General features: G+C 49.2%; 2 protein-coding genes across 3 annotated transcripts in view; both read right to left on the reverse strand.

The window, feature by feature from the left end:
- LRRC71 (leucine rich repeat containing 71) lies at nt 1–12119 on the reverse strand. Its single transcript, XM_036755579.1, has 15 exons — nt 11966–12119; nt 10330–10461; nt 9510–9650; nt 9357–9432; nt 8759–8836; nt 5020–5088; nt 4487–4646; nt 3896–3979; nt 3706–3807; nt 3253–3375; nt 2477–2570; nt 1995–2098; nt 975–1086; nt 439–560; nt 1–114 (listed from the first exon to the last, which is right to left on the reverse strand). The coding sequence occupies exons 1-15, from the start codon at nt 12117–12119 to the stop codon at nt 1–3; spliced, it is 1665 nt and encodes a 554-aa protein (XP_036611474.1).
- Nucleotides 12120–13184: 1065 nt separating this feature from the next.
- PEAR1 (platelet endothelial aggregation receptor 1) overlaps nt 13185–18979 on the reverse strand; it is a 45406-nt gene continuing 39611 nt past the window's right edge. For both annotated transcript variants that reach the window (XM_036757903.1, XM_036757902.1), the window contains exons 17-23: nt 16607–16735; nt 16188–16403; nt 15614–15702; nt 14991–15123; nt 14545–14610; nt 14102–14377; nt 13185–13724 (exon numbers count right to left, since the gene is read on the reverse strand). In XM_036757903.1, the coding sequence (XP_036613798.1) occupies nt 13573–13724; nt 14102–14377; nt 14545–14610; nt 14991–15123; nt 15614–15702; nt 16188–16403; nt 16607–16735 (1061 nt within the window). In that variant the 3' untranslated portion in view covers nt 13185–13572. The remainder of the gene's footprint in view (nt 13725–14101; nt 14378–14544; nt 14611–14990; nt 15124–15613; nt 15703–16187; nt 16404–16606; nt 16736–18979) is intronic.

Genomic DNA, 18979 nt, shown 5'->3' on the forward strand with positions numbered 1-18979 from the left:
TCAGGGGACAGAAAGAGATGGGCCTTCTTCATCTTTTTTAGTCTTGAGTTCTCGAGGAAGCATTAACTCCTGGATCATGTTGTAGGTCTCACATTGTGGGGGAAAGGAATTTTTCTGATACAGAAAGGGGAGGACAAAAGATGCTAGTTAAACCTTAGTTCAGTATAGCTCCCAGGAATGAAGCCCTGCGATAGGGGAATAGCGGGGTTTGTTTATGGAAGACACCATTTCATTTTTAAAAGTGAGTAGAAATGGGGTAATCCTGCAGCAAAAATAATGGAAGCTACGTCACAAGAAGGACTTCGTGGCATGAATTGGGAGACCTTGAACCGTGCACAAGTAGCCTCTTACTTGGGGTTGGGGAAAAAAGAGAGATGGGCCCCAGTAGACCAAGACCAAGGGTAGGGTTCCAGTATGGGGGAAGTGATTCATATTCACCCCCAGCATCAGTTTTAGCAGTCCTGATGGGCCCTTTGTTGGAGTTTTGGGTTTGGTGTGCTTCACTTGATATCGGACAGCACTGAGGAAGCCTCTCAGACCCGCTTCTGTAATTCGGTTCCCTCAAAGCATAAACGAGAGGGGAATGTTACCTCTCAACGCTGCCTCGCTTGCTAACTGCTCCCTATTTAGGCCCTCACTTCGTCGCATAGGCTTCATTCATCCTCCTAGGTCATCCTTAATCCCAGAGAAATTAGATTGTTGACCGCCCGCCTGTCCCATTCCTAAGCCCCTCTCCTGATTTCCCTCCATGTCCATCCCCTGCCAGCCTCGAGTCTGGATCCAAACATTTGCTGTATCCGTGGCATGCTACCCTGGTTATTCATGAAGGCTGACTCCAGATGGGAATCAGGAGGGGTGGGGAGTGGGGAAGAAAGGATTTTTTGTTCCTCTTGGTGATGAAAGAGCTCTGAGGTGCCAGAGAAAGATGTTGAATCTCTTACTTTTTGGGAGTCAGGAGGGCTGGATATACTTACGAATAAGATTGAGGTGCATAAGGACTTTGTTTCCTGGCAAGAAAACCTTCCCATTTTTATGCTCTGTTTGCTCTAGGAGAGGATTGAGTATCTCAGTGGGCTCAGGGGTTATCTATTCAGACAGGAGGCAAAAGACAGGACCCTCAAGCAGTCCTTTTCACCCATTCCGATTGCCCTCTCTGGGCACAGTTTCATCCTTTTTACTGCTGGAGAGGACTAGAGGAAGGGAAGGTTATGGGGCCCCATCCCTGGGAAGGTTATGCATCCTTGGGAAGTTCAGATTCTACCACAAGAGACAAACACACCCAGACTCTAGAAGGAGGTTAAGGCAGGATACCTAGCCTTTCAAGACAGCTTTGCATATTGGGAATGGGAAGACACGGGGAAGTCAGAGCTGATAAAAGAAGTCAACCCAGAAAAATTTCCTGAAATTAGCGGAGGTAATAAGGAGGAGAATTAGAAAAGGGGATAGAAAAAAAGCGAGGCATTTAGGAGGGAGCCTTCAGGTAGCTAGGGCTCTTTCCATGGTCTTCCACACTCCTATGGATAGCCAGAGACAACAAACAATGGTATGCCCTCTCCGGAAACCAAGGGCAGAGTTTGGATTGTGTTAGCAGAGGTGGGGGAAGGGATTTCATTCTGGTCTTGAAGGAGAATTAACGAGATGATGGAGATCACTGTGTTCCATCTTTATCCACAGAGCAGAGCCAGAGATATGTAGCCAACAGCAAAGAAACTGGTGAAAGGGTGGGAAGATTGAAACTTGAAATGGGGTGGGGTTGGGGGGTGAAGGAGAAAATGGGAGAGTGGTAGTATCTAGTTCTTTTCTCTGCAGAAGGTGTGAGAGAAAATGGAGAGGGTTGGGGAGTAGAAACTGGTTAGTTGGAACTAGGTGCTGAGGGGAAGAAGGGAGGGGAGTTGTGACTGAGCCAGGGGGTTTCTGTTGGTGAGGTGCCAAAGGATGATTGGGTACTTATTTACATTCCTCCCTCTCCCCAATAATAGAAAGCAGTTTCCAACCTTTTTCTGAACCACTTCAGACTCAGCAAGTGTACTTCGCTTCTCCTTGGGCCCTGTCTTGGCCCCCTTCCCCCGACCAGGCTTCTGTTCCGGTATGGTTACCTCTGATGGGTGGGGAGAGGGCGTCAGAGGTGAAGTCCTAGGTCCTTGAAAGCCCCCTCTGCCCCTTTGAGAAGAAGGGGACTTAGAAGTGTCAGACTAGGTTTAGTGGAGACTGAGCTAGGTATATAGTTGAGAGAGCCGTGGAGTCTAGGCCCGGCAGAGCTGCTAAATCATGAGACTTCACAACGTGTCGATTTACCTCTTTGTAGGGAATGATACAAGATGTTCTAAGGTTTCTCCCACATCTACCATGTGCAGCTGATTAAGCCCTGACCATACAGGAAGAGAGCCCCCGACCCTTCCTTCAGGAGGTGAGGTGCTAGTGAAGGCGCCAGACCCCAGACATCCTGTATCCCAGAGAGAATGAACGGGACACTCACTCGCTTTAGAACCCTTGGTGGAATCTTCTTTCTTTGGGGCATTCTGTGTGGGGGATGTCCCAGACCCGGGCTTCTCCTCTTTCTTGGCTGCTTCCTGCTGCAGTTGGGAGATAATAATAAAAGCTTACATTTACATAGTACTTTAAGACTTCAGAATCACTTTACTCTGGACAGCCCTGGAAGGGAGATGGTGTAAGTGTTCTCATCCCCATTTTTAGAGATGAGACTAGGTCAGGAGTGAGAAGCCTTGCCCAGGATTACATTGCTATCAAATGCTGGAGTCAGGCTTCCAACCCAGGTCTCCACTGACTAGTTCAACAGTCTCCACCTACGTCGGGGGTTTCCAACCTTTCTTAGGCCCTTTACTCAGCTTTTAGTAAACATTCGGATACTTCCTATTCAATATGAAAGGAAATAGATTCTAGGACTTAACAGGGCTTACACACATAAGAAACAATTAATTAGGACAGTAGTTAATAGTAGTCCCTGTAACCTCTTGACAAGTTTTGCATCCCTCCTGGGTAGGGGTAAGAATACCCCGGCTTGGGAATCCCTAACTGGGAGGCTTTTTAGTTCCTCAAAGTCTGGGACCCCTTAACTGTGCTGATCCCCCTGAAGGCCTCTTAAAGTTCTGGGGTTTTGCCAGCACCAGGGTAGGGTACTAGGCCAAACTGCTACCTTCTCAAATTCTCTCCCCTGGGACAGACACACACACAAAAAGGCACAATTAGGAAACACCCTTCCTGTCCTCCCTAGTTTCACCCATCATGAGAGACCTTCTCCTTCTTCTTGCCCGATGCACCTTTGGTGGTCTTGGGTGCCTGAAGTTTGTCAATGGCCCCGGTACTACTAGCTCCCAAAAGAGGCCGATCGCGTTCTCCATGGCGGGAGGAAGTGGGCTGTGGGAAGGGGCAGAAAGACAGTTGGTACCCCTTAAACTACTCAGAGAAGAGGTAGCCTCCTTCCTAAGACAGGAACCAGGGCATTTTAATGGGGTCCAGTTAGGGGCTCTGAGATACTGAAGGGTGTGGGGGAGATGGCATAAAAAGGGGGACTAAAACACAAAGGAATGGATGAAGGTTTGGGGGCATAGAAAACTTCCTAAGAAAAGGAAGAATCACATTAGAATGTGAGGGAGAAGGCCCCCAGGTTGAGGCCACCCTGCCCAGAGGTTATGGGAGGCACTAATGGATGACTTAGAGATTTCTCCACCCATTTGCATCCCTCACCGAACCCCTTAATGTTCTCGATCGGTCCTGGGTCCCCTTTTCCAGCATGAGCCGCCGGCGTTCCACCACCTCTGTGTGTGTGAGTTCAAAAGGCTGCAGCACCTGAGGCAGGGGGCAGGTGGTGGGAAGGTCAGGGCTCCTCTGACACCCAACACATTCCCCCCAGGGTGGGACCCCTGCCTCTACCCACCTCAGCTATCTTCAGGGCACCCTGGTCCTGGATGCGATTGTGAGCCAGAGACAGCCAGAGCAGGGAGCGGTTTAGCCTTAGGCCCTGGGGTAGGAAGAAAGGAGCTGAAAGGGCCTCGAGGCAGTCCCCCTCCCTGGCCAGAGGGTTCACCTCTACTTTCCAGGCCCCAGCAACCTCTCTCCCCCACCTCCTGTCTTGTTCCCCACCATGTCCTAGTCCTGCTCCCTCCAGTCTCCAAGAACTCTTAACTCTACTTCCCCATTGTCCCTTCTTCCTTCCTTCTGGTCCCCTGGACCCTTCCATCCCTTCAGTTCTTTTCTTGTGGCCCTACATAAGCCTATTCTCTTTCACTGAATCCTTTTCCAGCCTCTGTTTCCCATGAAGCCCTTCCCTTCTAGTTCCTGTGGTCATTGCCTTCAGTCCTGCCCCCTCCTGCCTTTCCCAGCCCTCCTTCTCCCTGACCCCTAGGCCCCTGCCTACACCTACAACACAAACCCCTTTTCTCCCCTCCCCGTAGCTTTCTGCTCCAGTCTCTGGGTTCCCTCCTCCTGCCTGCATTCCTCATAGCCCACCAATGACTCCACCCCTCACGTCTGCTATGTAGCCAGCGCCCTCATCTCCAATATGATTGTAGCCCAGGTTGAGAGAGACCAAATTTCGGTTGCTGGTACGCAGCGTGGACAGCGCTTGGCCCAGGAGTCGTGCTCCCTGGTCATCGATGTTGTTGTTCCTCAGAGACAAGTGCGTGATACTGGTAGAAGGGGAATGTGGGAGGGTGTGGGAGGCCCAGGACCACCAGGATGAGGGACAGAAAGGCCACAGAGGAATGGGCAAATGGGGTTGGAAGTAGGAAGACCTCAGAGGTCAAGGGATTCCTGAGGAAACCAGACTTAGGGAAGTTCAGGGGATCACAGTGAGGGGAGTTGGACAACAGGGAGAGAGGTCTCTAGGGAAGGGGGCTAGGGCATTTCACTGGGGCTTGGAGGGGTGGGATGGAAGATCAGTGAATTAGGCTGAGGCTATCTGAGGTGATGGGGAACCTAGAGAAAGGGACTGTCCCTCTAGATTAGAAAGCCTGGGACAGGGCAGCATGCCAGGAATGGGAGGAAAGGGAAAAGGCTCACGTGCTTTCTGGAACCATGAGCCTGTGATAAGACTGTTCCGCTATTGGGTTTCCTTCCAGAGACACCTTCCTGATAAGGGATTGGGGAGATGAGTAAAAGATAGCAGCCCAGTGATGGACAGGAGAGACCAAGTCTAGCACTCAAAATGGGAGCAGGGGAAGGGAAAAGGGCAGAAGGAGCCCCGGAGCAGGGTGACTAAGCTGGGATCCTTGCAAGCAACCTGGAAGCACGTTGGGGCACCCTGATGGTGGGAGAGCAGGTGTCCAGCATTTTGCTGACTGATTACAACCCTGTAGTTGCAGCTAAGTGTGAGAGGCACAGATTGACTAACTAGGGCTGAGAATTGCCTAAGCCAACTATAAGAAATTTAAACAACTGTTGACAGTCTGGTCATACTTCATAGGTATGGTCACCCATCTAGGTCCAAACGGGACCTCAGAAAGCCCTCTAATCCAAGCCTCTTGTTTTGCAGATGAGATAACCGAAGTGTAGGGAGATGCCCGAGGTCACATAGGTAGTTGGTGGTATAGGCAGGATTTGAACCCTGGTCTTCCGTTCTACTGTACCACCAGTCCAGATGCAGTCTGGAGGTGGGATGAGAATGGAGCTGCCGGTGGCAAAATGGTGAGTTAAAGTGGGAGTTCCCTTTCAGCAGCTGGAGCAGATTGAACGTCTTTTGGGATTCCCTGGCTACCAGACACTGGCAAAACCCAAACTGTACTGTAACCTGGAAGCTTTAAGATCATAACTGGAGCTAAGAGGAACCTTTGAGACTGTCTAATCCAGCGCTTTATAGATAAGGAAACTTCAGGCCAGAAAGGTTAAGTGAATTGCCCCAAGATCATACAGGTAGTGACAGAGGTAGGATTTGAACCCAGCTCATCTGACTCAAACATTACTGAGACCATGTTGAAAGTGTGGCTGGCTGCCCTGCCATCAGGGCATCTGGGATCTGGCCCCCATGGGGCCTTGTGGATGATGGCGGAGAAATGCTTCTCCAAGTCTAGTGTCTCAGAATGGTTTGCTCTGGGACAGAGGTGGTGGGAGAAGAGGGGACTCCAGAAGGAACGAGACAGGGAGCAATCAGTCCCTCAGCCCGTGCTGCTGGAGGGCTGTGCTTTCCAGGGTACGCTCCTGCCTCCCTCTTCCCCTGGATATTTCTTTCCCTTGAAAGTTTGTCCTCCCAAGGTGTTAAAATTTTTGTATTTGGAGGTATGTGGTGGGGGGCGGGGGGGGAGTTCAGAGCCAGGGTATAGTTAAAACGACCAAGGTGCAATTCCCTCCCCCAGTACCGCTGTGTCCCCAAGGGAGGCCAATTGTCAGCCACTGAGGCGAAAAAGGGTTGGACTGGGAATCAGCAAAAACAGATTGGGCTTCCTACTTTCACACCGACTCCGTTTCCTCCTTTCTAAAATAGGGGTGTCAGACAATGCAGTCTCCACTGCCCCTTCCAGCTCTCAAGCCTACACATCTACACCATCTCAGGCCAGCTTCAATTTCAGTGAGATTCAGGTGAACTTCCCCTGGTGACCGTGCCATGCCCCCCCCCCCCCCGCCCCAGCTTTCTCCTCTGGATTCAGTGGTCTCTAAGGTTCCCCTGGGAGACTTAATCTAACATGATAAATTGAGGGTTGGGGGTGGTTGGCTTCAAGAACTCTTTCAGTTCCATCTATGTCTTTGATGTAAATTTTGTGACTCCCTGTAGTCACTCAGTTTCTCGGATGCCAAATGTGAAGAAACAACTGACCTTAGCATCTAGTTATCAAGGATAATTAATTTAGGGGCAGCTAGAGGTGGCAAAGTGATAGAGCATTGGTCCTGGAGTTAGGAAGACCTGAGTTCAAATTCAGCCTCAGACACTGTGACCCTGGGTAAGTCATTTAACCCCAATTGCCTCAAAAAAAAAAGTTAAGAATAATTAATTTAAATAAGAGGAGACCAAATTACCTACTTCTTCTGAGCTTTCCAGGGATGGGCAGACTCCCTAGCAGCCTTGGGGTGTCCTGAAGTCTCCATCTTCCCCTCTATAGGCTGCTGACCAGCCCCCCTTCCCCAGATGAGGGGGCCTTTCATGCTGACTGTTACAACTGTTTTGTGGTGCTCGGTCTCTGGTACAGTCATTCCCAGGTACAGCTCTCAAGTCAGGAGACTTGTCTTTGTCTTAAGTGATTTGGGAGAAGGGCCTATCACAGGTAGCTAGCCACCTATACCAGAGCCCCTAGTAAAAAGTGATGATCATTTATCAGTTCAGGACTTCTCCAGTTTCTCAAAGGCAAAGGAAGTTGAAGCAACAGAAAATTAGAGTAATAGGGTTGCCAAAGTAATAAAACTAATCTCTCCCTCACATTTTTTGTTTTTACTGTCTTAAAAAAGAAAATCTATTAAAAGACGAATTTTTATGTTTTACTTTCTGTCCTCACATTCATTTTCTCACTGTACTTGGTGAGGCAGTATGTATTGTTATTCTCGTGTTACAGATGAGAAAACTAATATCCAAAGAGGCGTCACACAGCTAGCTTATGCCAGAGCTGGGACAGAACCAAAATCTCCTGCCTCCACAGTAACGATGTTGTAGGCTCTCTTCTCTCTCTTAAATCTGTGGTCCTTAACCTGGGGTCCATGAACACTCAAGTGACCAAATCCTGGGTAGATTTCAGGGGGTCTGTGAACTTGGATGGTAAAAAAAAAAAAATTACATCTTCGTTTTCACCAGTCTCTAACCAAAAAAAAAAAAAAAAAAAAAGATTTCGTTCCATTATCATTTTTAAAAAAATTCTCAGAATGGGTCCAAAGGCTTCACCAGATTGCCACAGTGGCTCATGACATTAAAAAAAAGTTTAAGACCCCTGCTCTAGACTTCTGTGCATCTCATCATCTCCCATGAATTTTTAAGATCATAGATTTAGAGCCAGAAGGGACCTTAGCCCTCTAATCTGAATCCTTCATTTTACAGATGAAGAAACTGAGGCCCAGGTGTGTCCAGTGTCCTTTTCATCACAGTGAGTTGCCATTCTTGTCTGAAAAGAATCAGCCTTAGGTCGTCAGACAGACCACATAGAAGAGGGAAAGGGAAATGGCTGATAGCAGGGAAAGGCAAGACTCTGAGATTCCAATCTGGAAAATTCTCAAGCTGAGGGAAGGATAATTGGGCCTGGAGCCAAGGGGAGAAAACCCCGAGACCCACTCAGGCCTCTGCATGGCATGGGAAAACCAAGGAAAGGGACCTTGGGGGTGGATGAAGGAGTCTGGGATCTAGGAGGAAGTGCAGTGACTGTCTTCTGTAAACTTCCTTTTACCGCAGTTGGTATTTTCTATTTCCTCTCATCTTTTTAGTTAAAATTCTTCAGAACAAAACAAAAAACTTTCAACATCTAACCCCTCCAAGGCCTCATTTTCCTTCTCTATAAAACTGGGGATTGGACTTGAGGTTTTGGGAATTTCCTGTCTCAAAGACATGTGTTGGGGTAAAAGGAAGGAGGGATCAAGGAAGAAGCTTATTCCTTTCAGAGCTAACAGAGCAGGGCATCGACAATTATTTGGTCCAATTAGGTTTTGCACATGAGGAAACTGAAGCTCAGAGGAGAGTTAGGATTTGAACCAGATCTTCTTAGGGGGGAGGGATGAAGGAGAAGTGCCACCAACCCTCCTACCTGCCCATGAGTTCCCAGCCCTCCTTGCCCTATACCCATCCACTCAAGGCCGTGGAGGACAGAACTTCTCTGTGCTCTTTTCTACTTACTTGAGAGTGGAGGCACAAGTAGGAATGAGGGCAATGAAGGTGGTCAAGGTTTCATCCGTCAGCCCCACTTTCCACATGCTGAAGTACAAGGAGAGGCCATAGGAAGACTTAGAAGTTCAGACATTCAGCAACCTAGGACCTGAGCATGGTAGTCCCTTCCCCAGCCCTCCAGGCACAGAACTTCCAAACTACCCTCTAGATGTTCCGATCCATAACTACCCCAGTTATTCTTTCTGTGATTAACCCTCACCAGAGTTTCCCATCCCTCTATATTCCCAGAAAGTGCTCCAGTCCTACCCCCACCCCAGTCTCCTTGTCCCCTAGGAATCTCCCTTTCCTATCAACACTGGGAGGTAGGTGCTATTATGATCCCCATTTTACAGTTAAGGAAACTGAGGCAAACATATTAAGTGATTTGTCCAGGGTCATATAGCTAGGATTACAGGCAGGATTAGAACTTGGGTCTTTCTGACACCCCCTTGCCCAGAGTCTGGCTCCTTTTTTCTCCTGAGATCCATTCTCCCCTTACTCTTCAACACTTCTCCTTCAGCCCTTTCTCCCCCCTCCCAAAAATCTGTCCCTCAGGGGCCCCCCTCACTTGATGGCTTGCAGCTGGGTGAGAGAGGGCAGACACTTGCTGAGAATACCCAGAATTGGATCTGCCAGTTTCCAACCTAGAGGGAGAGAGGAGGCTGAAGCCTGAGTAGGAAGGGTTAAATCCTGGGGCAGGGAACAGAGGAGGGAGGCTTACCTCGGATGAAGATTTCCCGAACTGTCTTGGGGTCCTCTTGTTCCAGCTCCACCTGGATGGTGGGCCGGAAGAAGGCATACTTGGTCTCAATCTGGAGAAGGCTGTTTTGGCTACAGGAGGCAGAGACCCGCTGTTCCTCCACTGTGGACATGTGGGTAGGGGATCTTAATCGTCCCCTCCTCCCCTCCTGCATCTTGTCCTCCACCCCCATCTCACTCTAGCCCTTTCAGGAATGCCCAAAGGAGATGAGTCTATCAAAGAATCCTAGATTGAGGGCTGAGAGGAACCTTAGAGACAACTGAGTCCAATTCGTTTACAGATGAAGAAAACCTCATCTATACATCTGTAAGAGATGATCAAAAAAGGTCAGGTGATCTGTCTGTCTATGCAAGGTTCATACAAGTAGCAAGCATCCAATCTCCAAGCACCTTATTCCCTGGGGTTCTGAACCCCAGGATGTAGAACATTTGAAGACAGAGGGGGGAAAAAACTTAGAAGAGTTGGTAAAAGAGAGCCTAGATGTACCCATCTCCCAGTCTGCATGGGGTTGAGTGACCAGGAGAATGGGGAAATAGCAGAGGAAGAGTACTTCCCTTAGTCTTCATCATCACCAATATTTATGTAGTCCCTAGGGCCCTTGCATTTCCCTCTGGGGACTGTCTCCCGTGCACAGCCCTGGGCCCCAGGATCACTTGATAGGGAGGCTGGTGGAGCAGAGTCAAAAGGGTCCAGGCCTGTCTGAGACTGAACTAGCCAGGGACCCTGGCTACTGTTACTGTTGGGAATGGTGAGAAGGTAGAAGCGGAGTGAGTTCACTCACCCACCGGCTTTTCAGAGGTGGAGGTAGAGCGACCGTGGTTTCGGACAACAACTTTGGGGAAATCTGTGTATCCAGAACGCGTACAGAGTTCAACAAAGTCCTGTTCCAAGATCCCCACGCACTGATACTCCTCTAAGGGAGGAAGGGAGGAAGGGAGAGAAGGGAGAGGGATTAGCTTGGACCCTCTTCGATGGCACATCTTGTCCACCAGGAGGAAGCAAAGACCAGGAATCCCGACTACAGCTCCTGAGGAAACTGGAACACAGATTTGTCTTACCATTTTTTTCCCTGTTCCATTGTGTCTTCGTCTCCCTGCCCTATCCTATCCTGTGGAGCTTCCTCACCCTCTGCCCTTCTATTCCATCTCCTCATCCCTTCCCCTTCTCCCCTGTCTCCCCATCTCCTCCTGAGCCTTGTACAACCTCAGAGCCCTGCTCTGGGTGGGGACAATGCGCTGAAGAACAAAGAGCCCTGGAATAGGAGTCAGATGACCTGGTTCTAGTCCTGGTTCTGCCAGTAACTTTCTGTGGGAAAGTTATATCATCAGGCATTTACTGTGGGCATGCTATGCACCTCGCACTGTAGTGGGTAGAGAAGGAAATGCAAAGGTAACCAAGACCTCAATCAGTCCAACAGCTTTCAGTCTAGTCTAAGAAGTAAGACAAAATTCAAATAAATATGAGAGAGTACAAAGCAGAATGTGAGGTGCCCTAGGACTCCACCAACATCCACTAGGCCCTACTATATTGTACACAGAGCACAGTGCTAGGTGTTAGGGGATATAAAAAGTTTAGATACAATATGATCCCTCCCCTTACGGAGTTTACAGTTCAGTATAACAATCCAGGCTTCTCCTTACTACCTGTATGATTTTAAGCAAATAAACAACTTTGCCTTTCTGGTCCTCAGTTCCCAATCTGTAAAATCAAGGACTTGGACCAGGTAGCCTGTAAGGAAAGCCTTTTCCAGCTCTATCCACTCCATATAGGAGTTCCAAGGATCAGCCCATCTTGGATTGGGGGTAATCAAGAAAGGCTTCCTGGAAAAGATGGCATTTGAGTTGGGCCTTGAAAGATGGGTGAGATTTGGATCACTGCTGGGTGAAGGTAGAAGACAGTGCAGATGTGAGCAGATACATACCAGAGTGGGAAGGTACTAGAAGGATCTGGGAGGCAGTGAAGGAACCAGTTTGGCTGGAAGAGAGGATTCATATAAAGCAGTGATGGGAGATGAGGAAGTCACTTAACCTCTCCGGCTTTAGTTTCCACAAGAGTTTGAGCCAATTAATAGAGGACAGATGGTGAATGTGAATGTTTTGAAAAGTTAAAAGCCTTGAACAAATGGATGATGCTACAGCTGAGCTTTTAGACTCTAGAGCTGACCGTGGTCTCAGACCTCACCTAATCCGAATCCCTTCTTTTACAAAAGAGTCAATGAAGGCCTAGAGAAGTTAAGTGAGTTGTCCAAAAATACACGCCTAGCTATTTAGCGTAAGATTTAGAATTTGAACCCAGGTCCTCAGAATCCAAATCCACTGCTCTGCCCCCTACCCCACACTTCTGGTCAGGAAGCTCTGTGTGTCCTGGTACACTTTTCCTGTTTCTCTTATTTTCCTCCGCTCCCCTTTAAGTCATACCTGGATTTTTTGGTTCCTCCTCGCCCAAAGGTGGTAGGGTAGGTGGCAGCTTCTCCTTTAGCAGCCTGTCCCCTTTCTTCACCATCTTGCCTGAGACATCGGGGGTTTTGGGCACTGGGGAAATGTGGGAGAGGGGAGACCCGGTTGAACCCATCCCTCTTTATCCCTCCTAGGAGTCGAATTCCACTTTGGTCCTAGAGATTTGAGGGTTCTCTCCCCAACCCTCGTTCGCTCCAAACGCTGGTATTTCCCAGCCCCTCTCTCAGACTCTGGGTGTTGGGGGTTAAGAGAAAGGAATGACAGCCAATCTGTCGTATCCCGGTCTGAGCTGGAAGGCTCAGTCGAGAGTCACCTGAAGTGGCTGCAACAAAGCGAGATTGGAAGGAAAGGATGGAGCGGGGTCTAGAGTGGAGGGGAACAGAGTGGGGAAGGGCAGTGAGAAGAGGGGCGGCTGGAAGAGAAAGGAGCTGGGAGGAAAAGCTGAAGGGGAAGGGTCTGGGAGAAAATGGAGGGGGAAATTAGAGAATTCGGCTGGGTGAGGCTGGAGTGGACCTGGCTGGGGGAGGGTGGGGAGAGAAGCCAAGGAGGTTGGGGGAATTGAAGCTGGGGCTGGGGCAGTGGAGGTGGTGGTCGGAGAGGCGTCGGAGACCAGGGTAGAGTCAGAGAGACTGGGGGAAGTGGGACGGAGGAGTTCCTGGGGATTGGGATTTGGAGGAGGGCCACTCCTTGACTCCCGACCTGCACCCCCGGCTCCTGTGCGTCCCTTTTTCTCCAGGACAACGGGATTTGAGCCAGGAAGGGCTGGCTCGCTGTCGGGTGAGTTGGGCCAAGAGACAACTGCGAGTCGCTCGCGCGGTCTGCAGAGGGCGCTGAGGTGCCAGGAGTGCCTGTCGAGCTGCTGTCTCAGAGCGCATGCGTGTCTTTGTGTCTAGGCTTCGGGACAGGGCGGAGCTGAGCACGGGGCTCTCCAGGGTCCCCGAGGCAGCGGCGCTGCTGAGTGACAGGGACCGTGGCAGCCTTGGAGGGTCCAGCCCATGGTGTAGCTCTGAGTATCGATTGATCTCAGATCGATTGATCCATGAAGGGGCTTGGAGACTCAGTTAATTAAACAGTTAATGAGTTAATAAGGTCCCAGCCCCAGGGGACTCCGCCCTCGGGTTCGCAGCCCTCCCTCCCCCAGAGCCCAGGACCATCTCCGCCGAATTAATGACGCTCAGGACCACGAAAAATCCAACGACTTTATTTACAGACACAGGGCAGGGTTCCCCATCCGGGAAATCCAGGGCTTGGGGAGCAGTAGCAGAGCAAGAGAATAGTCATGGCGTCCTGCCATCCAGTCCCCCAAGGTCGATGGTGGTTGCCCTCACACTCCTGGGACCCAGGAATCCTGGCTCCCAGCTCCTTTTCAGCCATCCGAGGGCTTCCTCTAAGGTGAGGGGATGGGGGAGGGGCTTCAGAACCGGGCATCCCCGGACTTTTTCCCTCCAGGAACGGTTTACCCCCTGCTAACCCAAGAGCTACGGAGGGGAAAGTGTGCTGCGCGTTAGGTCCTTAGTTTCTGGGCCTGGCCATGGAAGGGGGGCTATCTCTGAATGCCCCCCATCCCTTCAACGATCCTGTCGCAGTCTCGGGGGCGAGGGGGGATGTCGGACAGGGGGCAAGTCATAGTGTCCCGGAATGTGGCTATTCTTAGGGGAGTCATAATGGCCTGGGGGAAGACTTGGTGGGATGGGGGGCAGCGTGCCCCCTGCGACGAAGTCTGGCAAAAGAAGAAGCAAGGGTTATGTACGAGAGTCCTGTAGCCCAGCTTCCCTACACCCCCCACCCCACTCCCACCCGCGCCTCATCATCCTCTCACTCTTCCTCCTTCCTTCTATTCCTTTCTATTCTCTCCTCTCTCTGCTCCCTACTGGTTCCTGTCTAGGTCGTCTGGATAGCTAATACTGGCCCCAGGGACACACACACACACACAAAACTTCCACCCCCTATCCCGGTCCTCACCCCAGTAATTACTTTTGGTGGAACCATAAAAATCTCAGAGTAAATTCTCACCTTCTTTTCTTTACAGTCTCTCCCCACCCCCTCACTTGATCCTAGGGTGGACCCTGCCTGGCTCAGTACTGTGATAGTTCTCACCAGGGGCTGGCGGGTTTGGCTGTTCATAGGTGCCACTGTCCCTCTGGTGGTCAGGGCTTCGAAATCGTTGACTCTTCCGAGGCTGGGGCACATGCCTTCGAGGTGGACTGGGCTCTCCCAGGGCTTCAGCTGTAGCACACGAAGGACCTTTCATTTCCATGTAGCTGCCCTCGCTGGCAGGGCCCAGCAGGCTGGGCAGGTCCCGGATGGTGGCATAGGGGTTCTCGCTGCACAGGGAGCTTACACTGGCCCTTAATCCCTCTTCTGGGATGGGCCCTGGGGGAGGGGGAGCAAGATCAGGGCTCAGCTGAGGTACCCCAGCCCCCACTCATGCTGCCCTCTCCCCCAAGCCTTTTCAGTTTTCAGATCAGCCCGTGTCCTTTTGTCCATCTGCCAAGTGACTCCCTACTACCCACCCCCTTCCACCTTCCCATTGCATTTACCTTTAGCGTAGGGGTGTCCTAGGCCATTGCCAGAACTGTAGCTGTAACGATCCAATAGGCTTCTCCCTGGGAAAAAGGACAGACCCACTGTTAAGGCCCTGCTTAGAATGTCATAGGAATATCATAGGATTGAGAACTGAACAAGATCATTGCTATCCAAATCTCTTCCTTTTATAGAAGAGTAAACTGAGGCCCAAAGGAAGTTACTTTTCCCTTGTATGGAATAAAGCTAAGATCATCAACCTGACTCAGGTCTTCACCCATCCCACTATCATGGGGAAGGACATCTACACTCTTCTCCTTCAGATGGTGCCAGACATACAGATATCCTTACTCCTCATTCATACTGACTGACACAGAATCCCATGGTCTCAGAATAGGATGCTTTTCCCACATCGACCCTTCCTTCTCCCCTACTTAATACCCAGATATACAAAATCCTATACCCCTTTCCCGATGCCCAGGGGGGAGCTCCTTGTGATGCTTCCAGTCAGCAGGCAGTGTGGCATGGCTGTCTTGCCCATAAGCACTAGGGCGTTCTGGGGCCTGGAGGCTGCCAAAGAGCTGAGTGCCTGGCACCTGGGAGGTGGTGAATTCAGCGTTATGAGAACAACAGAATAACCAGAGAGCAGAGTTAGGAAGGGGCCTCAAAGGTCACCTTGTCCAACCTATACATTTACAGAACTAATGGAACATCTGGGACAAGTGATCATCCAAGTCTCTACTTAAAGATACCCATGGCCCATTCCCCTTCGGGGCCCCAGGTAAGGAAAAACATTGGGCAATCAGAGCTGTCCAAATACTTCTGTCCATTGCTTCTAGTTCTGTTGGGCCAAGCGGAATATATAATCCCTCTTCTACATGACAGATCTTCAGAAACTGAAAGGCTGTAATCACCTTCCCTCTGGGTCTTTTCCAGGCTGACCACCCCTAGTTCCTTCAACGGATCCAATCCTCCCACCAGCCTAGTCTCCCTCCTCTAAGCCTGCTCCTCTTCTCCAGCTTTCCCCAAATCCCAAAGCTAATGATCCTTCCTCCCACTCCCAACTCCCTTTCCCCAGGTACTGACCTTGTTGGGGGGTGGGGGAGTGGGAGAACACTGGGAAAGTGTGTGGTAGCTCGGGTTGGAGTAATAGTGACTGTAGCTTGGCGGGACATCTGGACAAGAGAGAAGAACCAGGGTAGGGACAGGGTCAGAACCCAGGTAGGGGGATAAGGTAGCCTCTGAGGTAGGGAGGGGGCCCTTTCCCTGGGGATGGGGCAGAGGGAAAAGTGAGATCCAGGGCTGTCAGGATGGATGGCAAGTACCCAGATGGGACAAATTCCAAGATCCCATTGTCCAACCTCCCTCTTACCCATCCTTCTCACTCTGCCTTGGCATCTCATATGTAAAGAACAGCTCAATCCAGATTGGTGCAAGAGAGTCAGAGAATGTCAGAGTTGGAAGGGATCTTTGCACATGAGGAAACAGACTCAGAGAATGGAAGTAATCCATACAAAGTCACCCAGTAAGTTTATGGCCAAGACAGGACTTGAATCCAGGTCTCCTGAGCCCAGAGGCTGGCCTTTGTGCCCTCTTCTTGGGCTTCCTCCATACTCAGGACTTCCCATATTTTCCTCTGCCCTCGATTTCTAACCCTCACCTGGGATGACATATTCGGAGCCATCCAGACGCCCACTGCTGTAGGCTACGGCCAGGTGCTGGTGTGCTTTGCCTTTCTGCCAGTGTCGGTAGCCAATGAACAGTGCTACCAGTGCCACGACCAGAGCCCCCAGCACTGCAATGCCAATCACTGCACCCAGTGAGTCATAGGTCACTGGCAATGTGGGCACCATGGTGAAGGGTTGATCCTGGTTCCCTAGGCAGGAAGGGAAAGAGGAAGCAATAAGAGGGGGCACTCTGTGTACTGCTAAGAAGAGAGGGGACAGAAGAATGAACTATCCTTGAGAGCACCTAATAGTGCCTGACAAACAATTAGGTATTGAACTGAATTGGAGAGACCACCACCCATCCCCAACTTTGCCTTGGGTGAGAAAGGGAAGGCTGCCCTGAGTGATTCACCAATTTTGCAGGGGGCACCACTGTGTCCCGGTGGACATATACAGGCCCCTGTTTCAGCCTGGCACTGTCCCTCAGGTCCACACTGGCACAGCTGGGAGCAGTTGGCACCAAACATGCCTGGAGGGCAACCTAGAGGGATAAGCAAAGGGAAGGGTCAGAAGGATGCAAAGAAATGGGGGCCAGGAACACTTGGGTACTTCTTTAAGAAGAAAGAATATTTCTTCCATATCTTGGAGCAGATCCTTGAGCTCCTCAGTCTCTTTCTGAATTAAACATGGATTGGGTATGGAATAGCAAGGTCATATGGACACATCCCAAAGCACGTTCACACTTTCTCATCTGATGAAACACAGTTTGGCACAGAAGGAACTACTCTTAGAGTGGAAAAACCTGGCGTCAAACCTGCTTTACATGCTTTAGGTTTGTGACTTTAAGTAATCCAGCCTCTGAGGTTCAGCCTGTTCACTATTTGTGTTATAGTGTTGTGCAAAAAGTACTTTGGGAGCTGTAATGGGCTGTAGAAACATGGATCATGAAAACACCTTGGAATTATGCAAATAAAGTAACTAAAATGTCCATATCCTTTGACCCAGAGATTCTACTACTAGACTAATACCCCAAGCAGGCCATTGATAAAAAAGTCTCCACATACTCCAAAATATTTATAGCAGCATTTTTTGTGATAGCAAAGAATTGGAAACAAAATACATGACCATCAATTGGGGAATGGCTAAGCAAATTGTGATATGTGAATGTAATGAAATATTACTGTACCATAAATGATGAGGATAATCAATACAGAGAAATATGGAAAGATCTACATGAACTTATTCAGAATGAAGCAAAGACAAAAAAAAACCAGCATGCACAATGATTACAATATGCTGTTTTCACCACATAATCGTCACAAATTTTATGCCAGATTTTTTGCAAAAATGTGGAGCACGACCATTGTGTGAAGCTTGTGCCGGTATTACTTGTCTTTTAGTTTCTACTAGTCTCGAACCAGTTTTTCACTCACTGAAAACTCCTTCCCCAGCTCTGGTTCCATGCTGTGCAGCAAACACAATCACTTTCAGCTTGAAGCCTGCAGAATACTTTTTCTATTTACCCACGATCAGATAGAAATGCTTCCCACATTAACATATGGCTGGCAGATGTCATGTGACTTACTCATGGCAGCTTTGCCTGCCCACCCACTCCCCTTGTACCTATAGCTCTTCATTGAGTGGAGTGACAATTCGTTAGTACTGCAGAGCTCTAAACAAACCACACAGGTTGGCTTTTGGAAATATACTGACAATGCACGTGCACTGAGAATTCTAAGTACAAGGTTCCAAATACCCAAAGGATAAATGCTTATCGCCACTGGTGAATACATTGGTGCTCCCTTAACCTTGTAAGCGGCGTGAAGAACAGAGTTATACCACGTGATGATTACATGATGAAAGTTATAAACCAGGGTGCAACAATTGTGCAGTGGTGACAATTATGCAGTGAGATACGGTACACAGAAAGAACCACAAAACAGTTTAGTGTGAATGTTGCGAAATTACAAAAAAAAAAAAAAGTATGGTTCCAAAGAACAGATAAGAGAAGACATCCCTCTCCATCTCTTTGCAAAGGCAGGAGTTCCTTGGGTGGTACATTACACATATTTTTCAATGTATTCATCAGTTTTATTGGGATTTTTCTTCTTTTTCTTTAAAAAGGTTATTTGTAATAGGAGATGGTTCTTTGGGAGGGAGAGGGGAAAAGTACTTGGGGACATTTGAGAGATGTTTAAAAAAACATCAGTTAGCACATTGCTTGCCTTCTCAATGGCTATGGGAAGGGCTAGAAAGTTTGGAAACCTAGATCTAAAAAAAGAATGTTAAAAATAAATATTTTTAAGAAGAAAAAAGAGATCAATAAAGTTTTTTTTAAAAAAGAGGAAAAAAGGGAGCCATGATTATTTGACCATAACAAGTGCCCTGAGAGGCAAACAGGGCAGACGTAGGGCCCTTCAAATGGGACATAAAGATTGTGTGACCCAAATTCCTCATTTTACGGGCGAGGAAAACAAGACCTAGAGAGGATAAGTGACTTGCAGGAGGTCACACAGCAAGTTTGTGGCAGAGGCAGGTCTCATGCTCAGGTCTCCCGACTCTCAGTTTACTGCTGTCTCTTCTTCCTCACTCTTTTGGTCATTTGACCCATTGTCTGTTGGACTCCACATCCTAATAATCCTTGTTATTGATCGAATAATCCATGATATTAATGACCATGTAATCTATATGTGTTCTTTTTGCACTGCCATATCATCAATTTCCTCTACTGTTTGGTTTCAGGATTTTTCCTGGACTGGATTAGGAGTTCGCTTGAAAGTTGAGA

The sequence above is a fragment of the Trichosurus vulpecula genome, chromosome 4 (assembly GCF_011100635.1).
Source record: "Trichosurus vulpecula isolate mTriVul1 chromosome 4, mTriVul1.pri, whole genome shotgun sequence".
In the NCBI taxonomy this organism is placed as follows: domain Eukaryota; kingdom Metazoa; phylum Chordata; class Mammalia; order Diprotodontia; family Phalangeridae; genus Trichosurus; species Trichosurus vulpecula.